We start from the raw sequence: 24,808 nt of genomic DNA, 5'->3' as shown, positions 1-24,808 counted from the left end.
ACTGAAAATGATATACTTTTTTGTATGTATATATATACACATATATATATATATATATATATATATATATATATATATATATATATATATATATATATATATATATATATATATATATATATAAATATATATATATATATATTTGTCCCTAATAATTTTTGTCCGTTTCAAGTTTTAACTTCGCTCTTTACTTCACTCGGAAAAACTTTGTTTTTTTAAATGAATATTTGTTCGTTTGTAAAATTTGTTCGTTTTAAAATTTAATGTGGAAACAACGCTGCCATGATCTTTTTTATGTATACGGAATAATATATGTTTGTTTTAAGTTTTAATGTCACTCCTTAGTTTCAGTTGAAAACTTATTTTTAATATAATTTCTAATCTTCACCGATCTAGGGGAGATAAGATACCTCTAGAAATTGGTGCAAACAACCTTGACAGTTATGAAAAACTTTCAGTCTATAACATAAAGTTCATTATCCATACTTCAAAAAACAATACATGTTTTTCAGGAGCGTTTTTTTTTTTCGATGAGGACAAAGCAGTTTTTACTCGGCCGACTTGGCCTGAAAAAGTCATAATGAAGACAGGGTTCTATGGCTCACCTACTGACAAGCAGAAACTAGAAGGTTACTGTAACAAAAGAGAGCTGTTAGAGGGCTCATTTAAAAGCTTATATTTATACCTAATCGCTTTTTAGAAATTTGACTTGATAGCACATTTCCATAAAGTACACTTTCGGTTGTTTCCCCTATTTTTGTAAATGAAGAAAGTGCCTTTTCCAATGATATGACCAAAAAAGGTGTTTTTCTAAACCTAGGCAGGAGCAAAAAACTAAGGGGGCAAGGACGTCCCTTCCCCTCAATAATCGCCGTTAGAACTAGCACACAGGTTTCATCGCAGAGTGAAGTTTGAAGGTTCAATTCACTACTGTTGATCATTCAAGCTTAATTTTTGGTAGATTTTCAGTTGAAAAGTTTTTAGTTTTAGTTAATCTTTTCGCAATAATCTTTTACTTTTAAGATGAATAGGCGATTTATGAAATTTACTAAGAGGGTCTATAGGGGGAGTGTATGTTAGAGTTTTGATACACCTCCAGTTTAGGGCTTTCGACCATAATTATTGCAATAGTACCGTTTTATGCTTCCAAAGTCTTCCACTTAAGAAGTGGTACCAAAAGTGCAGTTTTTAGTGCTATATGGCACTTTTGGATGGTAAAATTGATAAAAATCCCGTAGATATGAGCAATAGGTTTAAAATGAGCCATCCTTTGAAAAATGAGTGCATCAAATTTGCAAAAATAGTAGATTATCTGAAAAGTAATCATAAGAAGGGACAAACCATGATTGAAAAAAAAAATCCAAGCTAGAATCGAACGCATGATAATCTAATTTGAATCCCAGCGCTGGACAAACAGAACCACCCCTCTAATAATGTAATTTAATATATTGGTGGCAGTAGGACTTTAATTGCATAGCTTATGTAGGGGTCCTGGAGTAGGAATTTGTGGGAGTTGTTCTTGCAAACCTCCAGTTAAGGTTTTTGGACCATAATTATTACAATGATACCGTTTTATGCTTCCAAGGTTTTACACTTAAGAAGTGGCACCAAAAGTGTTGTTTTCAGTGCTATATCTCACTTACGAATAATAGAATTAATAAAAAGCACGTAGATGTGAGCAAAATTTTTCAAATGAGCCATTAAACATCACTCTAACAATTTCTGTTAGCCCACTAGTCCCGCCGTTTTAAGTGCCATTTGAAACTTGAAGATGGTAGAATTTATAGGAAGAACGTAGTTATGAGCAATATTTTTTATATGAGCTATCAAAAATCTAGCTAAGATGTTCTAGTAAACCCGCTATCCCCACCCCTTGAGAAACGGCATAGAAAGTGTCTTTTTTCATGCACTATCCTACCTCGAGAATTTGCGGAAGGTGTTCCTGCAAACCTCCAGTTAAGGGCTTTGAACCATAATTATTACAATGATACTGTTTTATGCTTCCAAGATTTTCCATTTAAGAAGTGGCACCAAAAGTGTTGTTTTCAGTGCTATATCTTACTTACGAATAATAGAATTGATAAAAAGCATGTAGATATGAGCAAAATTTTTCAAATGAGCCATTAAACATCACTCTAACAATTTCTGTTAGCCCACTAGTCCCGCCGTTTTAGGTGCCATTTGAAACTTGAAGATGGTAGAATTTATAGGAAGAACGTAGTTATGAGCAATATTTTTTATATGAGCTATCAAAAATCTAGCTAAGATGTTCTAGTAAACCCGCTATCCCCACCCCTTGAGAAACGGCATAGAAAGTGTCTTTTTTCATGCACTATCCTACCTCGAGAATTTGCGGAAGGTGTTCTTGCAAACCTCCAGTTAAGGGCTTTGGACTATAATTATTTCAATGATACCGTTTTATGCTTCCAAGGTTTTCCACTTAAGAAGTGGCACCAAAAGTGTTGTTTTCAGTGCTATATCTTACTTACGAATAATAGAATTGATAAAAAGCATGTAGATATGAGCAAAATTTTTCAAATGAGCCATTAAACATCACTCTGAAAAGTTCTGGTAGCCCACTAGCCCTGCCGTTTTAAGCGCCATTTGAAACTTGCAGATGGTGGAATTTATAGGAAGAACGTAGATATGAGCACTATTTTTTATATGAGCTATCAGAAATCTATCTTAAGATGTTCTGGTAGCCCGCTAGCCCCACCCCTCAAGAAACGGCATAAAAGGTGCTTTTTTTCGTGCCATATGGCACTTGCAGACGGCGGGATTTATGTAAACCACATACATATGAGGAATAGCTTTTGAATGAGCTCTTAAGCATCTCTCTATGATGTTCTAGTAACCCACTAGGCCTGGAAAAAAGAAGAAGAAAAAAAAAAGACCGTTTTAACATTTTTAACTTTTAGTTACTATGGGCTTTGGTTCGCTCTTTACTAGGTTGCAGCTAATGCTTCAACCATGAGAGAGAGTTCATTGCAAATTCTCCCCAGAAACTTGTTAGCATTGAAATCTGTGAATCCAACAGATGGCAGATTTTTAAAAACTTGGTACATATAACCAATAGCTTTTAATTGAACAATTAAACATCTATCTACGATGGTGTAGAACGAAGATATGAGCAATATATTTCATAAGAGTTGTAAAAAATATGTCTACGATGTTCTGGTAGCCTGGTATTGCCACCCCTTGAGAAATAGCAAAATAGTACAGTTTTAGTAACATATGGTACTTGTAGATGGTGGAAGCAGCTTTTTATTTATAAAAAGCACGTAGATGTGAGAAATAGGTGTTGAATTAGCCATTTAGCATATCTCTATGATGGTTTGGTAGCCCGCTAGGCCTGTTGAAAAAAAAAAAAAAAAAAAACAGATCACGGGAGACAGATCAGTACTACCGATGCAAAAAAAAAGGATTTTATCTTTTGGTTCAAGGAGGGGGATGTAATTTCCCTGTACAAGGTTTTCGACCATGCTGATTCCAATGGTACCCTTTTCATTTTGATCTGACGCCATTTTGAGGGGTTTGAGGCTTTTTTGAAATCAACATAAGTTTCTTTTCGCAATAAACTTTTACTTTTAAGACGAACCAAAAAACAATAGTTACCATGCCTGAGTCAATGTCAGATAGCTATTTTTTTCACTAGGCAGTTTTTTTTTAAACGCATTTTTTAACTTTTGGTTACTATGGGCTTTGGTTCGCTCTTTACTAGGTTGCAGTTACCTTTACTGCTGCAACCATGATTTAAAAGATATATCTCATATCTACGTCCTTCATATAAATTCCACCATCAGCAAGTTCCAAGCGGAACTAAAACGCTACTTTTGGTGCCGTGTCTCAAGTGGAAAAGCTGGGGCTATTGAGATTTATCAATTTTACCATTTGAAAACAACATTTTTGATGCCACTTCTTAAGTGGAAAAGCTCTGAAGTACAAAACAGGTACTGTTGTAATAGTTATTTTCCAGAACCCTTAACTGGAGGTTTACAAGAACCGCTCCCGTACACTCCCCCTCCCAGCCCCCTTGTTAAGTTTCATAAATCGTCTGCTCATCTGTAAGCTACTGAAACATTAGCAGGCTACCACACCATCGTAGATACATGTTTAATGACTCAATTAAAAGCTATTGCTTATATTTACTAGGTTTTTAAAAATTCTACCATCTATTAGATTTTACAGATTTTAATGTTAACTAGTTTCTGGGGCGAATTTGCAACGAACTCTTTGTCACGGTTGAAGCATTAGCTGCAACTTAGTAAAGAGCGAACCACAGCCCATAGTAACCACAGTTTATATAATTATCCAGTATGATCTTTCCCTATCTCACCCATTATAAAAACCCGGACCGAGGTGCGAGTGCTCCAGAGAACGTTTTTGCAGATATAAACGTAAGCGATATTAGACCTTTTCATGGGTAGACAAAGAATATACACCAACGGAACAAGTTGTCACCTACTGACAAAACCATTTGGCCGGCTCAACCAATAAGTGGACAATAAGTGCAGAAATAAGTGGGAGGAGCTTTTTGTTCACACCGAGAATGAAGAGCCAGAAATCATTTGCGGCAAACTTACTGGATAATTTTATAAACTGTGATAGTAACTAAAAGTTAAAAATGTTATAACGGTCTTTTTTTCCTTCTTCTTGTTTTCAGGCCTAGCGGGTTACTAGAACATCATAGAAAGAAGCTTAAGAGCTCATTCAAAAGCTATTTCTCTTAAGTACGTGCTTTATATAAATTCCACCGTCTGCAAGTGCCATAGTGCACGAAAAAGACTCTTTTTATGCAGTTTCTCAAGGGGTGGGGCTAGCGGGTTTACCAGAACATCTTAGATAGATTTTTGATAGCTCATATAAAAGATATTGCTCATATCTACGTTCTTCCTATAAATTCCACCATCTGCAAGTTTCAAATGGCACTTAAAACGGCACTTTTGGTGCCATGTCTCAAGTGGAAAAGCTTGGAGGCATAAAACGGTATCATTGTAATAATTTTGGTCCAAAACCCTTAATAGAGGTTTGTAAGAACACCTCCTGCAAATTCCTCCTCCAGGCCCCCTTAATAAACTACTTAATTAAAGTCCTACAAACACCAATATATTAAATTACATTTTTAGAGGCGTGGTTCTGTCAGTACAGCGCTGGACTTCAAATTAGGTTATCATGCGCTCGACTCCAGCTTGGATTTTTTTTTTTTCAATCATGGTTTGTCTCTTCTTATGATGACTTTTTATATAATCCCATATTTCTTCAAATATGATATACTCATTTTTTTAAAGTACTTCCCAACAATATTCATTTTAAATCTATTTCTCATATCTACGTACTTTTTATCAATTTTAACATCCAAAACTGCCATGTAGTACAAAAAACGGCACATTTGGTGCCACTTCTTAAGTGGAAGTGTTCGGAAGCATTAAACGGTACCATTGTAATAATTTTGGTCCAAAACCCTTAATAGAGGTTTGTAAGAACCCCTCCTGCAAATTCCTCCTCCAGGCCCCCTTAATAAACTACTTAATTAAAGTCCTACAAACACCAATATATTAAATTACATTTTTCGAGGGGTGGTTCTGTTAGTACTGCGCTGAACTTCAAATTAGGTTATCATGCGCTCGACTCCAGCTTGGATTTTTTTTTTTTTTTTCAATCATGGTTTGTCCCTATATATATATATATATATATATATATATATATATATATATATATATATATATATATATATATATATATATATATATATATATATATATATATATATATATATATATATATATATATATATATATATATATATATATATATATATATATATATATATATATTTCAATCATGGTTTGTCCCTTCTTATTATTACTTTTTAGAAAATCCAATATTTTTGCAAATGTGATGCACTCATTTCTTAAAAGCATTTCCCGGGCAGGTTCATTTTAAACCTATTACTCATAACTACGTGCTTTTTATCAATTTTACCATCCAAAAGTGCCATATAGTACTAAAAACGGCACATTTGGTACCACTTCTTAAGTGGAAGAGTTTGGAAGCATAAAACGGTACCATTGTAATAATTTTGGTCCAAAACCCTTAATAGAGGTTTGTAAGAACCCCTCCTGCAAATTCCTCCTCCAGGCCCCCTTAATAAACTACTTAATTAAAGTCCTACAAACACCAATATATTAAATTACATTTTTCGAGGGGTGGTTCTGTTAGTACTGCGCTGAACTTCAAATTAGATTATCATGCGCTCGACTCCAGCTTGGATTTTTTTTTTTTTTTTTTTCAATCATGGTTTGTCCCTTCTTATTACTTTTCAGTTAATCCACTATTTTTGCAAATGTGATGCACTCCTTTTTTTAAAGCATATCCCGAGAAGGCTCATTTTAAATCTATTGCTCATATCTAAGTGCTTTTTGTCAATTTAGCCATCCAAAAGTGCCATATAGCACTAAAAGCGGCACTTTTGGTACCACTTTTTAAGTGGAAGAGTTTAGAAGCATAAAACGGTACCATTGTAATAACTGTGGTCCAAAGCCCTTAAATGGACGTTTATAAAATCTCTCACATATACTCCCCCTCCAAATCCTCTTAGTAATCGCCTACTCATCTTAAAAGTAAAAGATTATTGCGAAAAAAAATAACTAAAACTCAAAACTTTTCAACTGAAAATCTAACAAAAATTAAGATTGAATGATCAACAGTAGTGAATTGAACCTTCAAAATTCACTCTGTGATGAAGCCTGTGTGATAGTTCAAACGGTGGTAATTGAGGGGAAGGGACGTCCTTGCCCCCTTAGTTTTTTGCTCCTGCCTAGGTTTTGAGAAACATCTTCTTTGGTCATTTCATTGGAAATGGCACTTTTTTCATTTAAAAAAGGGGAAACAACCGAAAGTGTGCTTTGTGGGCATGTGCTACCAAGTCAAATCTTGGTTGCAGCATTAGCTGCAACCTAGTAAAGAGCAAACCACGGCCCATAGTAACCAAAAGTTAAAAAATTCGTTTTGAAAATAACTACCCAGTGGAAAAAATTGCCATTTGACACTGATTCAGGAATGATAACTATTATTTCGGTTCCTCTTAAAATTAAAAGTTTATTGCGAAAAGAAATGTATTGGTGATTTCGAACAACAGTCTGAAACCGCTCAAAAACACCTTTATCTGGTCATTTCATTGGAAAAGGCACTTTCTTCATTTAAAAAAATGGGGGAAACAACCGAAAGTGTACTTTATAGAAATGTGCTATCAAGTCAAATTTATAAAAGCGATTAGGTATAAATATAAAATTTTAAATGGCCCTTAAACAGCTCTCTTTTGTTACATTAGCCTTCTAGTTTCTGCCAGTCAGTAAGTGATTTATAAAGCCTTGTCTTCATTATGGTTTTTTCAGGCGAAGTCAGCCGAGTAAGAGCAGCTTTTTGTTAATCAAAAAACAAACGTTCCTGAAAAACATGTATTGTTTTGTGAAGTCTGGATAATGAACTTCATGTTATAAACTAAAGGTTCTTCGGTGCTATCAGGGTTTTTCGTTACATTTCTCTGATATTTCTTGTCTCCACTAGGTCGATCATAATTAGAAATTAAATTCCAAATAAGTTTTCAACTGAATATAACGTACGACATTAAAACTTATAACGAACATACATTATCCCGTATAAACAAAAAAGATCATGGCAGCGTTGTTTCTACATTACATTTTCATCAAAAATGAACAAAGATTAATATAAAAAACAAAGTTTTTTCCGTGGGAAGTAAAGAGCGAAGATGAAACTTAAAACGGACAAAAATTAGTACTTCACAGTCTATCTAATATATATCAATAAAACTAGTACAAATAAACCAACTAATTATGTTTCCCTATGTTTTAGGATTATAGAAAACTAGCGCTTTACTGAAAACACGAAATAATATAGGAGTTTTGGTACAGTAAAAGCAAACCAATTAAGGACACTTTTTACAGAATAAAAATATTATCAATCCCGTTTAAGATAAATCTATAATCCATTTTAGGATTGTTGCTTTATTTTCTTTTACGTTTAATTTGGTATCACTTCTGCACAATGGCTCAGTTCAATGACTGGCTCTCGTTTTGTTTTTGAAAAGGACATGTCATGATTAGTTTGTACACAAGTTTGAAGTAAAGCCATCTTGATAGTATTAGGACTATAGACTAGCTTTAGAATTTGTATCATAGCTTGAAATTCACTGTTGTATAGAAAGAAATAATCGGATTTCTAGAGTTCATATTATGTCTTTTTTTCCCTTCATTTCAAGTAATACTTAAGCATATTTCTTACAATTTAAGACTGTATATTACTCACTATTGGTATTATAGCTGGCGAGACCGAAATGCTACCTGATAAATCAATCTAATATTTCTCTATACTGTTCAATTACTACGCGGTTATTAAAAAAAAATATTTAATTTTACGCTTATGTTTTTAAGATAATTGTAATTTTATACTGAAACTTACTGATGTCACAACTGGTGTAAGACTATGAAAAGCTTTCTAGATTTGTTTATTGTTTTCAGGCTACATACTCACTTTTTACTCCCAAATCAATATTCCTGTTTTTTATACGTGACTTTTGTGTTTTCAGTAAAGCGCTAGTTTTTTTATAATCCTAAAAACATTGGGAAACGTAATTAGTTGGTTTATTTGTGCTAGTTTTACTGATTTATATTAGATAGGCTGTGAAGTAATAATTTTCGTCTGTTTTAAGTTTCAACTTCGCTCTTTACTTCCCTCGGGAATAGTTTTTTTTTAAATTAATTATATTATGGGGAGAACAAGACTGCGAATGTACAGGAACCTATGCCCCAAATCGACCTTATAAAAGTTTCTTCTTGTTAACGGTTGTTGATTTTTTTTTCTCTTGTCCGGGGGCTGTCTCGGCCTTTCTGCTGTTTTCCAATCCAGTTACATATACTGTACTATATTAACGATAGTGTCCATTGTTGCTGCCACTACAAAATCTTCGCTACGCTAAGTCACCTGAGGTCAATACACTGGCAAACACTTCATCAATACCATTCCGTTTAAAACTTTTGCTTTTGCCTACTGCTAAGAAACACTTATTGATTTTAGGGGGGGAAATATTGCTCAGAATTAAAATTCTAAGACTTGGGAAAGGATTTCCGACAACAAACGCAAAAAGGGCAGTGTATTATTTCTTATTTTTTATATTTTAGTGGCTTACCGGTGTTAAGGTGGGTTTACAAGGGTTGCTTTTTTACGTTTCTCGAGGAATATTGTATAACCTTTAAATAAACGCCTACATTTGTGTTTGTAATTTTTTCAGCCGTAAGAGTAAATCAAGTTAGAAATTTTATAAGAATCATTTTTGGCATGTGTTACAAGTTGACAACTATGCTTAAGTTTTTTTCAAATGGTTTGTTTCTTTTTTTCAATTTTAGTCACTTTGATGAATTGTTTTTCATTTTTTAAATTTATACCAACATATTTTTCTGGATAAAGGTTTCTTTTCTTTTTTTCTACCGTTTATGAATGGATTCGGAGTCCCAATTCATTTTGCTGTTCGTATTCGACGACGCAATGGTGCTCATGTCACCTTGTGAATAAAAGCGCAGAAGAGTGGGTGTTAGCTAACTCAGGAAGTTGTTGTATTGACATATTTTCATATACTCTTTCAAGCCATACAAGTAGAGTGAGAGTGGAAGTTGGAACTTGAAAACATCTTCGTGAAGTCATAATTTTATCTGCAATCAATCCTCAGCAATCCCTGGAAGTGTCATTCTCCTAGCACGAAAACTTTCCAAGTTATCCGTAAGCTCTCTAATGAATGAATGCCTAATAATTTGTGCATAGCTCATCATCTATGAATGTGTTGTAGTAACTATCTAGCAAAACTGATTCTTCTACACTTCTGTTCTTTCTTGACATTAAATTTTGTATCATTATTAATATAGTATTTAGTTAACTATTATTTTTTTGTTATTGTGCTAGTATTATATTTTTATTACATACTAGTATGTTATTACTATTATATTATTTAATTACATATTTTATTTAAATGACCCTGCCAAAAATAAAAATAAAAAAATTAGAAAAACAGAAGATAAACAATTATTGTATTTTTATTATTGGATTAGTGTTATATTTTATTACATATTCGTATATTATTACTATTATATTATTTAATTACATAGTATATTATATAATTTGATGTTATATAATTAATATATTCTTGAAACGACCTTGCCAAAAGTCCAAAAAGAAAAACATTTAGGAACAATTTTTACCAATACATTCTGGTAGTTGATTGACTGAAGCAACTTAAAATTGTTTTGGTACTTCTTAGGCCCTTTTTCGGAATTAGGTGATGTATGAAAGCATATCTGTCTCTATGTTAGTTTTAATAACAAATGACCATAGAGACATAGGGAGTTTACTTTTAAAAAATGCTGACACTCAAAAATATTTCGTTTGTTCAAAATTTCATTTTGAAGTACAGGAGAACCAATCAAGTTTAAATGGTGAATTTATTTGGCTTCGCTTTCCGATATAGGCTCATAGAATGAGCTGACTGGCTTACGAAAAAACGTCACATACCAATGAATTTAAAGCCAGGCCACTATGAAATTGAGAGTTTACATGTAATAAAAAAATTGACTTGTTTTCAAAATAGACAATAAAAAAGAATTTTTTTTTCTCGAGAATCTATGAATATAAGTGAATACAAGGGTTGCCAAACGGATTCGGTTTAACATAAAATAGGTATAAAATTGATTTAAGTTATAAACGCACAAATAAAAAAAAGTCAGTGAGTTAAAGAAACCGAGTCAAAAACATCAAGTAATGTAAAGCCCTTGTCATTTCTCATGTCAAATTTGACAGAAGAAGGACCTTGCTTTTCTAAATTACTTTGTTCCTTTTAGTCATTAACTGTTTGATGATTCATGTGAATTCCAACCCCTCCTCACTTGACCCACCCTGCAAAGAACTCCTTGAACTTCGTGTTAAGCTTTTCGACTCTTCACAAAAAGTAAGTGTTTTGTTTAAATACTATCACTGTTCTTATCAAAAAGTGATTGTCAACATTTGACGTAAAGAAATCTAAAAGGGCATTATATTAAAAAGGGCACTAGCTCTTTGAATTGCCAATCGAATGAGTTCTTTTTGAAGTTTCTACGACAACGCTTTCTATAAAAATCGTATATGCCCCAAGTGCATAACTTACAACCCTTGCCCTGACGGTTGTGGGGGAGTTTCCTCCTAAAAAACACAATTTCTATCTGGAAATCAACTACGGTGAACAAAATGGCTATCTCAAAATTTTGATTGGATGTGTTTGGGGAAATGGTGGGCGTGGAAGAGTGTTAGTTGCCTTCCAATCACTTTCGACTATTGAAAAGGGCACAAGCTACTCCAATTTACAATCGAATGGGCCCTTTTCGAAGTTTTTACGGCAACTTCTTCGATACGAAGTGCTCTGGTCTAAAGGGGAAAAAATAATAAAAAAATAAATAATACATTGTGGCAATATCCTTCTTTACTTAGGCAGCACAATTGCGCTGCCTATGATACTATCACTGTTCTTATCAAAAAGTGATTGTCAACATTTGACGTAAAGAGATCTAAAAGTCTTGAGAGTATAACTCTTAAACTCTAACAGATGATCACACACTAAAAACATTCTTTTCCGCGGTAATTCAGGTGTCGAAATTAACAAACTTCCTATATTCCAGTCCTATAGAACCTTGCGGGTGTTTTAGAATGTGGTACGTGTTTAAGTATACTTGAAAACGTGAAAACGTGTGTATTATACTTGAAAACGTGAAAACGTGTGTATTTTATCACATATACTCACATATATCACATATACTTGAAAACGTGTGTATTTTATCTGAATGGAATATACACCAAATATAATCTGCATATTTCGTGTATTTTTCATGTAGCAGACCAGTCATGGAATATCCAAGTCCCCTCTATGCTGGTGCTCCATTTGGCCGCATTGCTCCTCTTTCATTTGTCCAAAACCGAGCAGTTCGCGCAGAAATTTCTAGCAGCTCTGATGCCAAACCCCTGCAGTCAATCCAGATTAGTTTTGACGTGGCGTCAATGTCAGTGCTCTACAAATACATGCATTGCCCGCCATCTGAGGAGGTATCGAAACTTGTTCCAGATAGAATAAAGGCTTTACGATCAACTCGTCAAAGTACAGCTTGGCAGGACTACCTTGTGAGGGCGCACCCAGCCAGGAATACTTGAAGACAAGTTTCGGCCAACGATCCGTCGTCACATGGAATGGCCTCCCAGCAGAGGTAATCCCAGAAAATCCTTCTCTTGAGGCGTTCAAGAGAAGGTTTAATAAATACCTCAAAGTAAATAGCGAGGTAATTACCAAGACTACCGGCATATCATCACTTGCGATGGCACCGTGAAACCTGTAATAAAAAAAAAGAATAGATATTATCTTATCTAATATATAAAACCAGAAAATTTTATATAACCATATTTCATATAACATATAAACATATAATTTCATACCCATATTACATTTTTTACAAAGCTTCTTTTTTTTAACCTCCAATTGACTTTAAAAGAAATTTGGGTGAATAAAAAAAAAAAAATGATCTTTAAGCCCAAAAGTAATTTGCAATCTCAATTACCTTGGCGATTGAGGCCTTTTTCATAACTGTGAACAATATTTGTAATACCCTGTTCATAAAATACCGCCGCTAGGCATTTGGAGGGAGTTTTGCCCGTTCCTTTTTATTCCTCATCGGTTTGGCAGCGCTGTGTCTCTCCCCCTCCTCCCCAAGGGACTTTCCTTAATGCAAGGAAAAGATGGAAGTCATTTGCCATAAAGTTGGCACTTTATTCAGGTTCCTCTAAAATGCCCCTTTTATGATGCCCCTCAATGAGCCGTTGAGGATGAGTTCTATCATTGTTGAGAATAATTCCAGAAGGCAGCATGCTTCTTTTTTGTTTTGGTTAGCTTTCTGCCAAGTTTCACAATAAGAGGCAACAGTGATTGTTGTCTCAGGCTGCATGAACGTTTCTTAGTTTTTTTTGGAGTTTGTTTGAGGAATGTATGTGTATTTTCAAAGAGCCACCATGTAGCTCCGACTTAGTGTCCGGTGACTCCCTTAGAGTAAATTACCTTAGTTTTGATGCAGATTTTGTCCAGATCTGTATGAGAAAGAATTAGGAGCAATTATTTTCATAAGTAGCCAAGAAAATGTCCTCAATAAATGTGATTGTGGTGAAAAGTAGTTAGACATCTAAAAGACGCCAGGGCCGTTAGTGTTATCAATACCCCTAAGAATTTCTATAAATAATGAGCATATCTCTCGGTCTCTTCAGAGCTGAAGCTGTCCTCTGAACACACTCTTAACTCCGAGTGATCAATATGACTGTATTGCCATCTGCATAATATTGCGTCATGTTATTTTTACCATATTTGTGGAAACTGTTGGTACCCATGGGTACGACACGAAGAAGGTAGGTGGGTATGGAAGGTCTATTAAAGTGTATTCGAGGTCTGATTTCTCTGTTCACCATATTCTTCCAGGGTTGTGGTCTCAGTTGCTGTCATCTGTTGGGTATGAGGGTGAAAAGTTTGCCTTCAGTGAGCGGTGAAACTTTTTTTTTCTTAGCTTGAGTTCAGATTTTGGTATTTTAGCAACTCTGGTGCAAAGTGAGCGGTGAAACCTTGCATTTATTAATTTTTTTTTTTTTTTTTTTTACTTAAGTTTTAGTTTTCGGTATTTTGGAAACTATTGTGTAAATTCGTGTACTATTTAGAGTAGCATCAAAAGCCCAGGTTATTGGGACTCTTGCAATTTTCTTGCGTTTTTCTTTCAATAAATTATTCTCTTCATTGAAAAAAAGAAGCCATAATGATGAAAAATAGTCAAAGATGAGACGAACTAATTACTACATATAAAGCAATTTGATCAAGTGCTTTTAACTTGTAATACAAAAAGACTACAAAAAAGAGGAGGTAATGGTTTTGGTGACTTGAAAGCTTAAATGTAGTCATTTTAAAGCTTAAATGACTACAAAAAAGAGGAGGTAGAAAGCTTAAATGTAGCGGAATATCCTGATAGGTATAATATTGAAGATATCGGTTTAAGTTTTTGGCCAATTAGAGTGAATTCATCTACTCCTGTGTCTCAAGTAAAGTTTTGTCTCTCTATCTAAAAAAAAAAGGGAAAAAAAGTTCTAGAAACCACACGTCCCACACATAACGAATTTGTTTACTTTTCCTTAATTGGTGAAGCTGATGTCGCGCTAAGTTCAACGTAAGTATCCCAATAAAAGGTTGGATAATCGAAAAGAACTTTTTTGTCATTTAAAAATAAGTATGTCATCATCATCCCTATTTCAAGTAAATTGTAATTAATCATTTGCTTTGATGAATATTAGATTATACTTATTTGGGTTGTAGCCGTATCCAGGATTTTTTTTTTCAGGGTGGGCACAAAAAAAAACACATCAAGAATGTGTTTTATGCATTTTATTACGTCTCCACGATTCATAATATTTCGGGAGCGGTCCAAACCCCTTAACCCATCCCCTGAATACGGTCTCGGTTGTACCTTTATTTCTCAAAGTTTCATTCACTTTCAAAGCTTAGAAGCTTTTTATTATTTATCATCCATCAAGTCTATACTAAACATAATCCATTATCACTGATATGCCTTCCTTCTACTCAAATATTTCTTGTTGAAAGAACCCCTTACTAGATAATTTGAGTGGTTCTTGTTTCAGTATTAAATAAAAAAAAACAAGTTTTTTTTAACTGAAAGTAAGGAGCGACAATAAAACTTAAAACGAACAGAAATTATTCCGTATATGAAAGGGACTGTCCCCTCCTCAACGCCTCGCTCTTTACGCTAAAGTTTTTTTGTTAAAAAAAAATAGAGTTGTGAGAAAGTCAAACTTTAGCGTAAAGAGCAAGGCGTTGAGGAGGGGACAGCCCCTTTCATATACGGAATAATTTCTGTTCGTTTTAAGTTTTAATGTCGCTCCTTACTTTCAGTTAAAAAAAACTTGTTTTTTTTATTTAATTTTTGAACGTTTTTGAATAAATGCATAAATGCAGGTTTTGATCTTGGCTCACAGTACATGAATAATTAAAACAAAATTTTCATGTTAATTTACTTTTATTTGGTTAAATAGCTTTCTCAAAACTTGTTTCATTTTATTTACGGACGTTTTTACGGGTAATAAATATATATAACTTACGAATCAACTTACGTAACGAACTTTTATATTCGTATATTTTTATTGAATATCCTAGTGGGCTCGCCCCCTAGTCAAAAACATGTTCTTTAAGCGAACGTTCAAATTTTGTTCCAATTCTTTAAAACTGACCGCTTAATCACAAAGGCCGTTAATTAGAATAAATAGCTCTTATGAAAGTACTAAAAAATCTCTGGCTTAAAGAGTGAGGTATTGACTAGGGGGTGAACCTAATCATATATGTAATATTTTCTGTTCGTTTAAAGTTTTGATGTTGCTGCTGTTGCAGCTGAAAAACTTGTTTTTTTATATATTTAATTTCTGATCTTTTTTTAAATAATGCTTGGAAGTCCGGCGTCCCCTTCATAGCAATGTCCCTTCCCCCATGAAAACTTCCTTCATGGAAACATCCTCCTACATAACCCCCGACCCCAGGCACGTACGCAGGAATTTGTTTAGGGGGGGGATTTGTTTCGAGGGGGGGGGGGCAAATCCTTCAAACCCGTTATTCTGTGAGAAAAATCAGAAAATTATTGGAAAATGAAAAAAGTCGTGAGATTTCGGGGGGGGGGGGGGGGGCGGGCCCGGCGCCCCCCCCCCCCTGCGTACGTCCCTGCCCGACCCCCCCCCTCCCTCCCACTACCAGGAAAAATCTCCCCTGAAAACGTCTGTACTGTATATTTCCCAATAACCAATACTATATGTTAACATTGGGTAAAGTTCATAACTTTCAGCCCTCCTCCCGGGACCTTCGGGGGATTAAGTCATCCTAAAAGACATACTTTTAATATTTTCGAACATGCTGAACAAAATGGCTATTTCAAAATTTTGATCAGGTGACTTTGGGAAAAAAATGAGCGTGGGAAGGGGCCTAGTTGCCCTCCATTTTTTTTGTCACTTAAAAAGGGCACTAGAACTTTTAATTTCCATTCCAATGAGCCCTCCTACGATATTCTAGGACCACTGGGTCGATACGATCACCCCTGGGAAAAAAAAAATAAACACGCACCCGTGATCTTTCTTCTGGTAAAAATGCAAAATTCCACATTTTTGTAGATAGGAGCTTGAAACCTCTACAGTAGGGTTCTCTGATAAGCGGAATATGATGGTGTGATTGTCATTCAGGTTCTATAACTTTTAGGGGGTCTTTCCCCCTTTTTTCGAAAATCAGCCAAATTTTCTCAGGCGCGTAACTTTTGATGAATAGGATTAAAGTTGATGAAACTTATATATTTGAAATCAGCATTAAAATTAGATTCTTTTGATGTATCTATTTGTATCAAAATACCGTTTTCTAGAGTTTCGGTTACAATTGAGCCGGGTCCCAATAACCAATGCTATATGTTAACATTGGGTAAAGTTCATAACTTTCAGCCCTCCTCCTGGGGGCTTCGAGGGATTAAGTCATCCGAAAAGACATAGTTATAATATTTTCAACCATGCTGAACAAAATGGCTCTCTCAAAATTTTGATCAGATGACTTTGGGAAAAAAATGAGCGTGGGAGGGGGCCTAGTTACCCTCCATTTTTTTGGTCACTTAAAAAGGGCACTAGAACTTTTAATTTCCTTTCAAATGAGCCCTCCCACGTTATTCTTGGGCCACTGGGTCTTTACTATCACCCCTGAAAAAAAAAAAAAAAAAAAAAAAAAAAAAAAGAACACGCATCCGTGATCTTTATTCTGGCAAAAAATAGAAAATTTCACATTTTTGTAGATAGGAGCTTGTAACCTCTACAGTAGGGTTCTCTGATATGCTGAATATGATGGTGTGATTTTCATTAAGGTTATATAACTTTAAGGGGGTCTTTACCCTTTTTTCGAAAATCAGCCAAATTTTCTCAGGCGCGTAACTTTTGATAGTTAAAATTAAACTTGATGAAACTTATATATTTGAAATCAGAATTAAAATCTGATTCTTTTGATGTATCTATTGGTATCAAAATTACGTTTTTTAGAGTTTCGGTTACCATTGAGCCGGTTCGCTCCTTACTTACAGTTCGTTACCACGAACTGTTTGATAACATACTGATTTATACTGGTCCAGAATCAAGCTGAGTAGCAGCTCTCCCTGGTTATAGGATGCAATGGACAATCTTAGTCCACAGTGCTGAGTTGTAAGTCATAGAGGCAACGATATGAAGCAAAGGTAAGCCTTATCTGCCACCGTATTGATGTATCACTATTGGCTCGAGGTCACACATTTTTTGTTTACTCGTTATGTAGATTGAAATGTAATTACTTCTGATTTTTCAGATTGCGTATCCTGAAACTCTGGAACAAGTTTATGAACAAGTTGCAAATTCTCCTTCCAAATTGTATTTTCTTGCTATGATTTTAGTTGTTTTCTCAATAGTTTTTGTCTTTGGTTTATTTTTTGGCCGGGCCACTAAACGGTATAAAGAGCTAAAGAGTCGCTAGGTGTTTTTATGGTTTCATATTTTACGCCTTTATTAAGGATATTATTTGTTTATTATGTTACATTGTGTATTGTTAATAAAATTGCATTTTTTTAAATATCTACTGTCTTGTCTATTGACTTTTTCTTATTTTTCAACCGTTTGATTAAGGTCCATTGACTAATTAATGGGTATTGATGTCCCGGGCTCAAGAATTGGGAATGCAAGTCATGTTGTTTGAGCTTTCGGGTCCCAGAGCAAAAAATATAGAATAAAACTCATATTTCTGTAAAACAGAAAAAAAGTAACTGGTGTCATTTAGCCTCACTCAACAAAATCTGGTAATTAATTACAAAACCTTAATTAAAAATATTAGTGTTTTTTTTTTTCATTTTAATGCTTGCTCGCTTGACATTGGAGTGACACTTTCCATTGTAAAGCTCATGATAGGTATGGAAAAGGACAGTATTTTCCAAAATGACAAAATTTATATTTGTAGGCATTTTTAAACGCCTACGTTGTACATATTAAGCTAGTCTTAATTGTTTTATAGCCAATAAAAAAAACGTTTAAAAATATGAATCTGTCTACTTTCACAAAATTTCACGTTGAATCAAATTACTTAAATGAAAATCCAAAAACTGATGTCTTAAAATTAAGCTTGTTTTTAAGTTTTTCTAGTTCTGTTGGGCAACACTGTACTGTCAATGGCACTAGTCTTTTTTAAGTCATCCTAGAGTTCCAAAGTTTCCCATGTTGTCATTTTCCGTACTTTTATTATTTCCTTTTCCCCGTTCTACTATATGGTTTTTTGTTTGTCTAGGTTTTCGTTTCCAGGAGGCTACTGATTCAAAAGACTTGGCTGTCTCGGCATAACGTGCCCTGGAGACAACTTAAAGCGCTATTGAGTAGTTCTAGGTAAATGACTTTTGATGATAAGTGATAATTATTGTGATTAGCGATTTCTTATTTTGTGATTTGAAATCACGGCACAACTTCCAGTTTGAAGGCTATAACAGAGACAGCGAATGTCGAACACACCTAATACTCTCGTCCTCTCTCCCTTGATTAGTCATGACTTGCAAGCGTACACTAGTAAGGTTTTGGCATGTGCTTCTTCAACTCACATTTTTTGTCTTTTTTCTTAATTTAGATAATTTGTTAGACCACACTTCCTTTCCATTAATGCTCAAAAATGAAATGAAGATACTAAAAGATTATTAAAACTTTTAATTGAAAGAGCGAACCTGTTTTTATGTTTTTTTATTTCGTTTTATGCATTCTTTTTCTCATGTTTAGTCCTCGTCGCTTTTTTCAAGCTGTTAAATACTCACCAAGCCTTTGCAATACGGGCAGAAATGTCCCTCTCCGCTCTACCATATTGTGCTAAAGTAGAACCAAGACTTTTTAAGTTCTACTCCCCGACACTTAAGTGAATTCAAATTTAAATCAACGAAAACGCTTTTAAATAAATTGTGCCAGTTTTCCGACTAAAATTGTACCGCAAGCGATAAAATTTTACCATCTGAACAACAGCTTAAAAGCTAGCCACCACAGGTAGAACATTTTTGATAAACCAAAACATGAATAGATATCTGAGCACAGGAACAGGAAAAAATGTACCAGAAAATTTATATTGTACCAAAAACTGCCAAATGTAGCATAATATACCAGGACCTCTAAATTGTACCAAAAACGTCGGCAACGCTGCTGACCATCCTTCAAGGATAACTGATCTCAGTGTGCTCACTGATCTCAACGAAAAATAATAAGGCCAGCTTCCTTTAGACTTCATGATGGAGATTTGCTATAAGAATAAATCCATCATTGTTAATATATATTTAGTAATATATATAAAAATAAAAACAGATATTTTCAATGAGAATATCCCTCCAAAGGAGGTTTTTATTTCAAAATTTACAGGGTTGCGTATCTCCCCCACCCCTGAGTTAAAAAAATTGGCAATTTACCAACTCGATTTTCCCACTTTGCTAGAAAGGTTTTATGCTTCAGGTTTATTTCAGATTTTAGTTATGACCACCAAAGTTACAATAAAAACGCAGTATGCAATTTCAACAGTGTAAGACATTAAGGCTGTTTTTGGCCGTTCTAACAAAAACGCTAGCCAACAGTTTTACGAGCAACTTTATCAAAGCCATTTTTATTCTTCAGCTCCCATCCAATTCAAGTGTTTTTTTTGTTTTTTTTTTTTTTTTTTAATAAAGGCAAAGTTTAAGAGCAAGATATTGGACTTTATAGTCCAACCGACGGTACTAATCTCCGTTTCATGGCCCTTCGGCCAGGAATTTGGGGGCCAACCATCCTGTGCTTTTGCACCCCTTTCTTGTTTACCTTCTGCTGATTTCTCCAGGCACCCATTTAGAACTGGGTCAACCCTGGCTGAGCTTATAGAGTCAACCGACTGATCGCCGTTCAAAACCAAAGAGGCAAAGACACCAGGACTCGAACTCTGTCCTCAGAGACAAAGTATTTCAATTCTAGCGTGCCAAGCACTCGGCTAGGACGAAAAGTTTTAGCTAACAAATGAGAATTGTTGGCTAAAACTTCGTGTTAACCGACAGTTTGTGTTTTGTTTTGTTTTTCGACGAGTGAGCAAAATACTTTTAGCCAACATAGATAGTTAACAGTTGGACGGTGTAACGAACCCCTAATTCACGACTAGGGCGAGAAGTCATGTTATTCAAAACACTACTTTTGATTTTTGGGTGATGAAGTCTAGCATAAGTTTACTTTAAATAACGTAATCCTGCCACATTAAGCAGAAGATTTTTGGTAAAAAAAATTATGGAACAGTCATGACTTGAACAGTGGTATTTAAGATTTGACAACACAGTTCAATCTACTACGCTGTCAAATATAGATTTACTTTTCAAAGAATTCATAATATTTAAATAAGTTTCAGTCCTACATCACATTCTGTGTTTATTTCATGCTTGGGAATAGGAGTTATCCACTGTTTTGAAGTGTGAATAGCAAATCGTAGCTATTTTAATAATAAAATGTAATATAAATTGGTGAATATGCTAGTCGTTGTCTTGTAGTTTTGTTACAAAAATAGAATATCTGGGACAGCTGCATCTCCTCCCCCCTACTGCTACCTCTGGCAGTGTCGGTGCCAGTCGTTGTTTCTAACCCTACTAAACCCATGCTAAAAAAAAAAAAAAATTCAGCTTGACCCTAATCGTTAGGGTCGATGAAATTTAGTGTCAATAAAATGACAAATGTCTTACTTCTAATCAGCTCGTCTGCTGATGACAAGGCCTGGGATAAATCATTAAAATTAAAAGTCTCTTTCTGGTGTTTTTTTTTTTTTTTTTTTTTTTTTTCTTTGGTCTAAGTAACTAAATAAAATATTTCTTTCCATTTCCATTAATACTCTCAATACTTATTACCAACTAGACGAAGAGTGTGTTGGATGATGGGTGTAAGAAAGAGGATACAAAAAGAAATAGGATACAAAAATATTTCTATTTTCAATCGAATGAGCCCTTTTCGAAGTTCCTACGACAACTCCTTCGATACGAAGTGCCCTGGTCTAAACACCAACAACAACAAAAAAATAATACATTATACCCACATCGATCTTTACTATAAAAATGTCAAGTCTTCCAATCATTTTCGACTATTAAAAAGGGCACTAAGCCTTTCGATTTCCAATCGAATGAGCCTTTTTTGAGTTTCTACGACAACACTTCCTATAAACACCTTATATGCCCCCAGGGCATAAATTACAACTCTTACCCTAAGGGCTGTGAGGGCGGTTGTCATCCTCTAAGACCTAATTTACAGAACTTTCAACTATGTTGAACAAATTGGCTATCTGAAAATTTTGATTGGACGTGTCTGGGGGAATCGTGGGGGTGAGAGGGGGGTGAGTTACCGTCCAATCACATCTGACTATTAAAAAGGGAAATAGCCCTCAAAATTTCCAATTGAATGAGCCCTTTTGGCAGTTTCTACGACAACTCTATCATAAACAGCCTTATATGCCCCCAGGGCATAACTTACAACCTTCGCCCTGGGGACTCTGGGGGGTATGTCATCCTTAAATACATAATTATCCAGAACTTTCAACTGCGTTGAACAAAATGGCTATCTCTAAACTTTGATTGAATGTGTTTGGGGAAATAGAGGGCGTAAGAGGGGGGTTAATTACTCTCCACTCACTTTCGACTATCAAAAAGGGCAATTTCAATTTCCAATCAAATGAACCCCTTTTGAAATTTCTACAACAACTTTCTATATAAACCTTATATGCCCCCAGGGCATAACTTACATCCCTTGCACTGAAAGCTCCCAGGGCATAACTTAAAACCCTTGCCCTGAGGGTTGTGGGGGGGGGAGGGGTTGTCACCCTCAAAGACCTAATTCTCAAAACTTTCAACTGCGTTGAATAAAATGGCAATCTAAAAAATTTGATTGGATGTGTTTGGGAAAAAACTGGGGGTGAGAGGGGCGTCAGTTGCCCTCAAAATCACTTTCGACTATTAAACATAGCGCTAGCCCTCTTGATTTCCAATCGAACAATGTCCTTTTCAAGTTTCTACGACAAACATTTCAATAAAAACCTTCTATGCCCCCAGGGCATAACTTATAACCCTTGCCCTGAAAACTGTGTAGGAAATGTCCTGCTCTAAGGTATAATTTCCTGAACCTTTACTGCGTGGAACAAAATGGCTATTCCAAAATTTTGATTGGATATGTTTTTGGAGAAATGGTGGGCGAAGAAGGGGTGTTAGGTGCCTTCCAATCACTTTCGACTATTAAAAAGGGCACTAGCCATTTCAATTTCCAATCGAATGAGCCCTTTTTGAAGTTACTACGACGACGCGTTCAGAAAAAAAAACTATATGCCCCCAGGGCATAACTTACAACCCTTGCCCTGAGGCCTGTGGGGGAGTGTTCTCCTCAAAAACATAATTTCTATGTTGAAATTCACAATACTGAAAAAAATAGCTATCTAAAAATTTTTATTGGATGTTATTGGGAAGAAGTTGGGCGAGAGAGGGGGCCTAGTTGCCCTCAAATCAATTTTGACTATTGAAAAGGGCACTATACCTTTGAATTTCAAATTGAAAGAGCCCTTTTTGAATCTTCTATGACAACACCTTCTATAAAAATCTTATATGCCACCAGGCCATAACTTAAAACCATGGCCGTGGGGGCTGTGAGGGAGTGTCCTTCTCAAAAACATACTTTCTACCTGGAAATCAAGTACGGTGTACAAAATGTACATCTCAAAATTTTGATTGGATTTATTTGGGGGAATGATGTGCGTGGTGGAGGGGGGCTAGTTGCCCTCCAATCAATTTCGACTATTAAAAAGGGCACTAGCCCTTTGACTTTCCAATCTAATGAGTCTTTCTTGAAGTTTCTACGACAACGCCTTATAAAAACCTTATATGCCCCCAGGGCATAACTTAAAACCCTTGCCCCGAGGGTTGTAGGGGAGTGTCCTCCTCGGGGCTTGTTGCCCTCCAATCACTTTCGACTATTAAAAAGGGCACTAGCCCTTCGAATTTCCAATCGAATGAGCCTTTTTTGAAGTTTCTACGACAACGCCTTCTATAAAAACCTGAAATGCCCCCAGGGCATAACTTAAAACCCTTGCCCCGAGGGTTGTGGGGGAGTGTCCTCCTCAAAAAGGTATTTTCTATCTGGAAATCAACTACGCTGAACAAAATGGCTATCTCAAAATTTTGATTGGATGTGTTTGGGGGAATGATGGTCGTGGGGGGGGGCTAGTTGCCCTCCAATCACTTTCGACTATTAAAAAAGGCACTAGCCACTCCAATTTGCAATCGAATGAGCCCTTTTCGAACTTTTTACGACAACTCTTTCGAAACGAGGTGCCCGGGTATGGAGAAAAAATTAAAAAAAAACATATTGTGTCCACATCGTTCTTTACTTCGGCAGCGCTGGCGCACTGCCTATGATCAGGGAAAAATATATTACCCTTCCCCTAAGTTTGCCCCAAAAATAGTATGCTAAACCAATTTAATGGAATTTTTTATTGAACTATATATAGATTAGTTACCTTTTAATGTAACCAACTGACTGTGCGATTTCTACAACGAGATATACTCGCATGCCTTTAGGCTTCAGGCATACAAAAGTGCACTCTCGTGTCGGCTTCTGTAAACACTCACAAATTATTTAAAGACTTGCTTAAGAAACCTATAGGTCCATATACACTATATAAATAAAGAATAAAATATATACAGAAAAACATAAGCAACATCAAATGACAAGCAGGCATAAGGAGATAATAAACTTACTGAATTTTTTTATATTTTTTTAATCAAAATCGTATTATTAGATCTCTTAACCTGAAATGGAATGTTTGACAAAACTGGTATATCTTTATCATTGTTTATTGGTTTTCAACAAATTCAAATCTCAGATTGGTTTTCTATAAATTAACACAGCCAAAAAATAAATTTTTCTTTCTTTTAATGTTACATAATAAAATTTAGCTAGTCCCCAAATAAAAAGCTTAAATATTCCAAAACTATCATTGTTTATATTTACATGAAGTCCCATAACTTCAAAGCACCATCAAAATATCCGTTCCAAAATTGTGTTATCTAGAGTACCCAAAGCTGAAATTTCAACGTGTTCAATATTTACTAAAAAGAAAAATGACATGACCGGTCCTATGTCTAAACTTCAAATTGGCCGAAAATCAGTTATCAAATAACTGTGGTTCTAAAAACGGTTAGAAAATTTAAAGTAAGAAACTGCGTGTTTTTTGCTGAATTTTTATTACTCCACAATTTGAAGTACGTTGAAGCCGAATCGAGTCTCATCGTGGCATCCAGCAGACGACGACAAGTTTTCTTCCACACATCTCGATCAGTAGCGGCTGGCTCCACAATATTAAGCCAGTGATGGTCCCAGCGTCTGCCGTACTTGTTGAAGCCACCAATTGACTCCAGGTCGACTTTGACAGTGACAATCCAAGTTTTCTTCTGTCCTCCTACTCTCTTCTTGCAAGACGAAAACGGTAGGTATTTTGAGGCAGTTCTTGCTTATATTACTGTCTTGTCTACGCACTGTGTGGCCGAGCCATCTCAGTCTTCTTTGTTGAACCGCCTCAGATACAAGTGGGTGATCACCACACCTTTTCCTAGCTTCTTCGTTTAAGATTATGGCTGATAAGTGGAGT

At 35.2% G+C, this 24,808-nt stretch overlaps 1 protein-coding gene across 1 annotated transcript in view; it reads left to right on the top strand.

Moving 5' to 3' along the window:
* Positions 1-17,737, top strand: part of Glg1 (Golgi apparatus protein 1) — a 140,172-nt gene extending 122,435 nt beyond the window's left edge. Inside the window, exons 16-17 of the mRNA XM_089100084.1 lie at positions 10,905-11,011; positions 17,477-17,737. Of these exons, the coding sequence (XP_088956210.1) occupies positions 10,905-11,011; positions 17,477-17,641 (272 nt within the window). The 3' untranslated portion in view covers positions 17,642-17,737. The remainder of the gene's footprint in view (positions 1-10,904; positions 11,012-17,476) is intronic.
* Positions 17,738-24,808: the final 7,071 nt, after the last annotated feature.

This window comes from Artemia sp. Qi Xiang Cuo, chromosome 14 (assembly GCF_049724085.1).
Source record: "Artemia sp. Qi Xiang Cuo chromosome 14, ASM4972408v1, whole genome shotgun sequence".
Classification (NCBI taxonomy): Eukaryota; Metazoa; Arthropoda; class Branchiopoda; order Anostraca; family Artemiidae; genus Artemia; species Artemia sp. Qi Xiang Cuo.
Note: the sequence above shows the minus strand (reverse complement) of the source record. Positions and strands in the feature narration are given on the sequence as shown.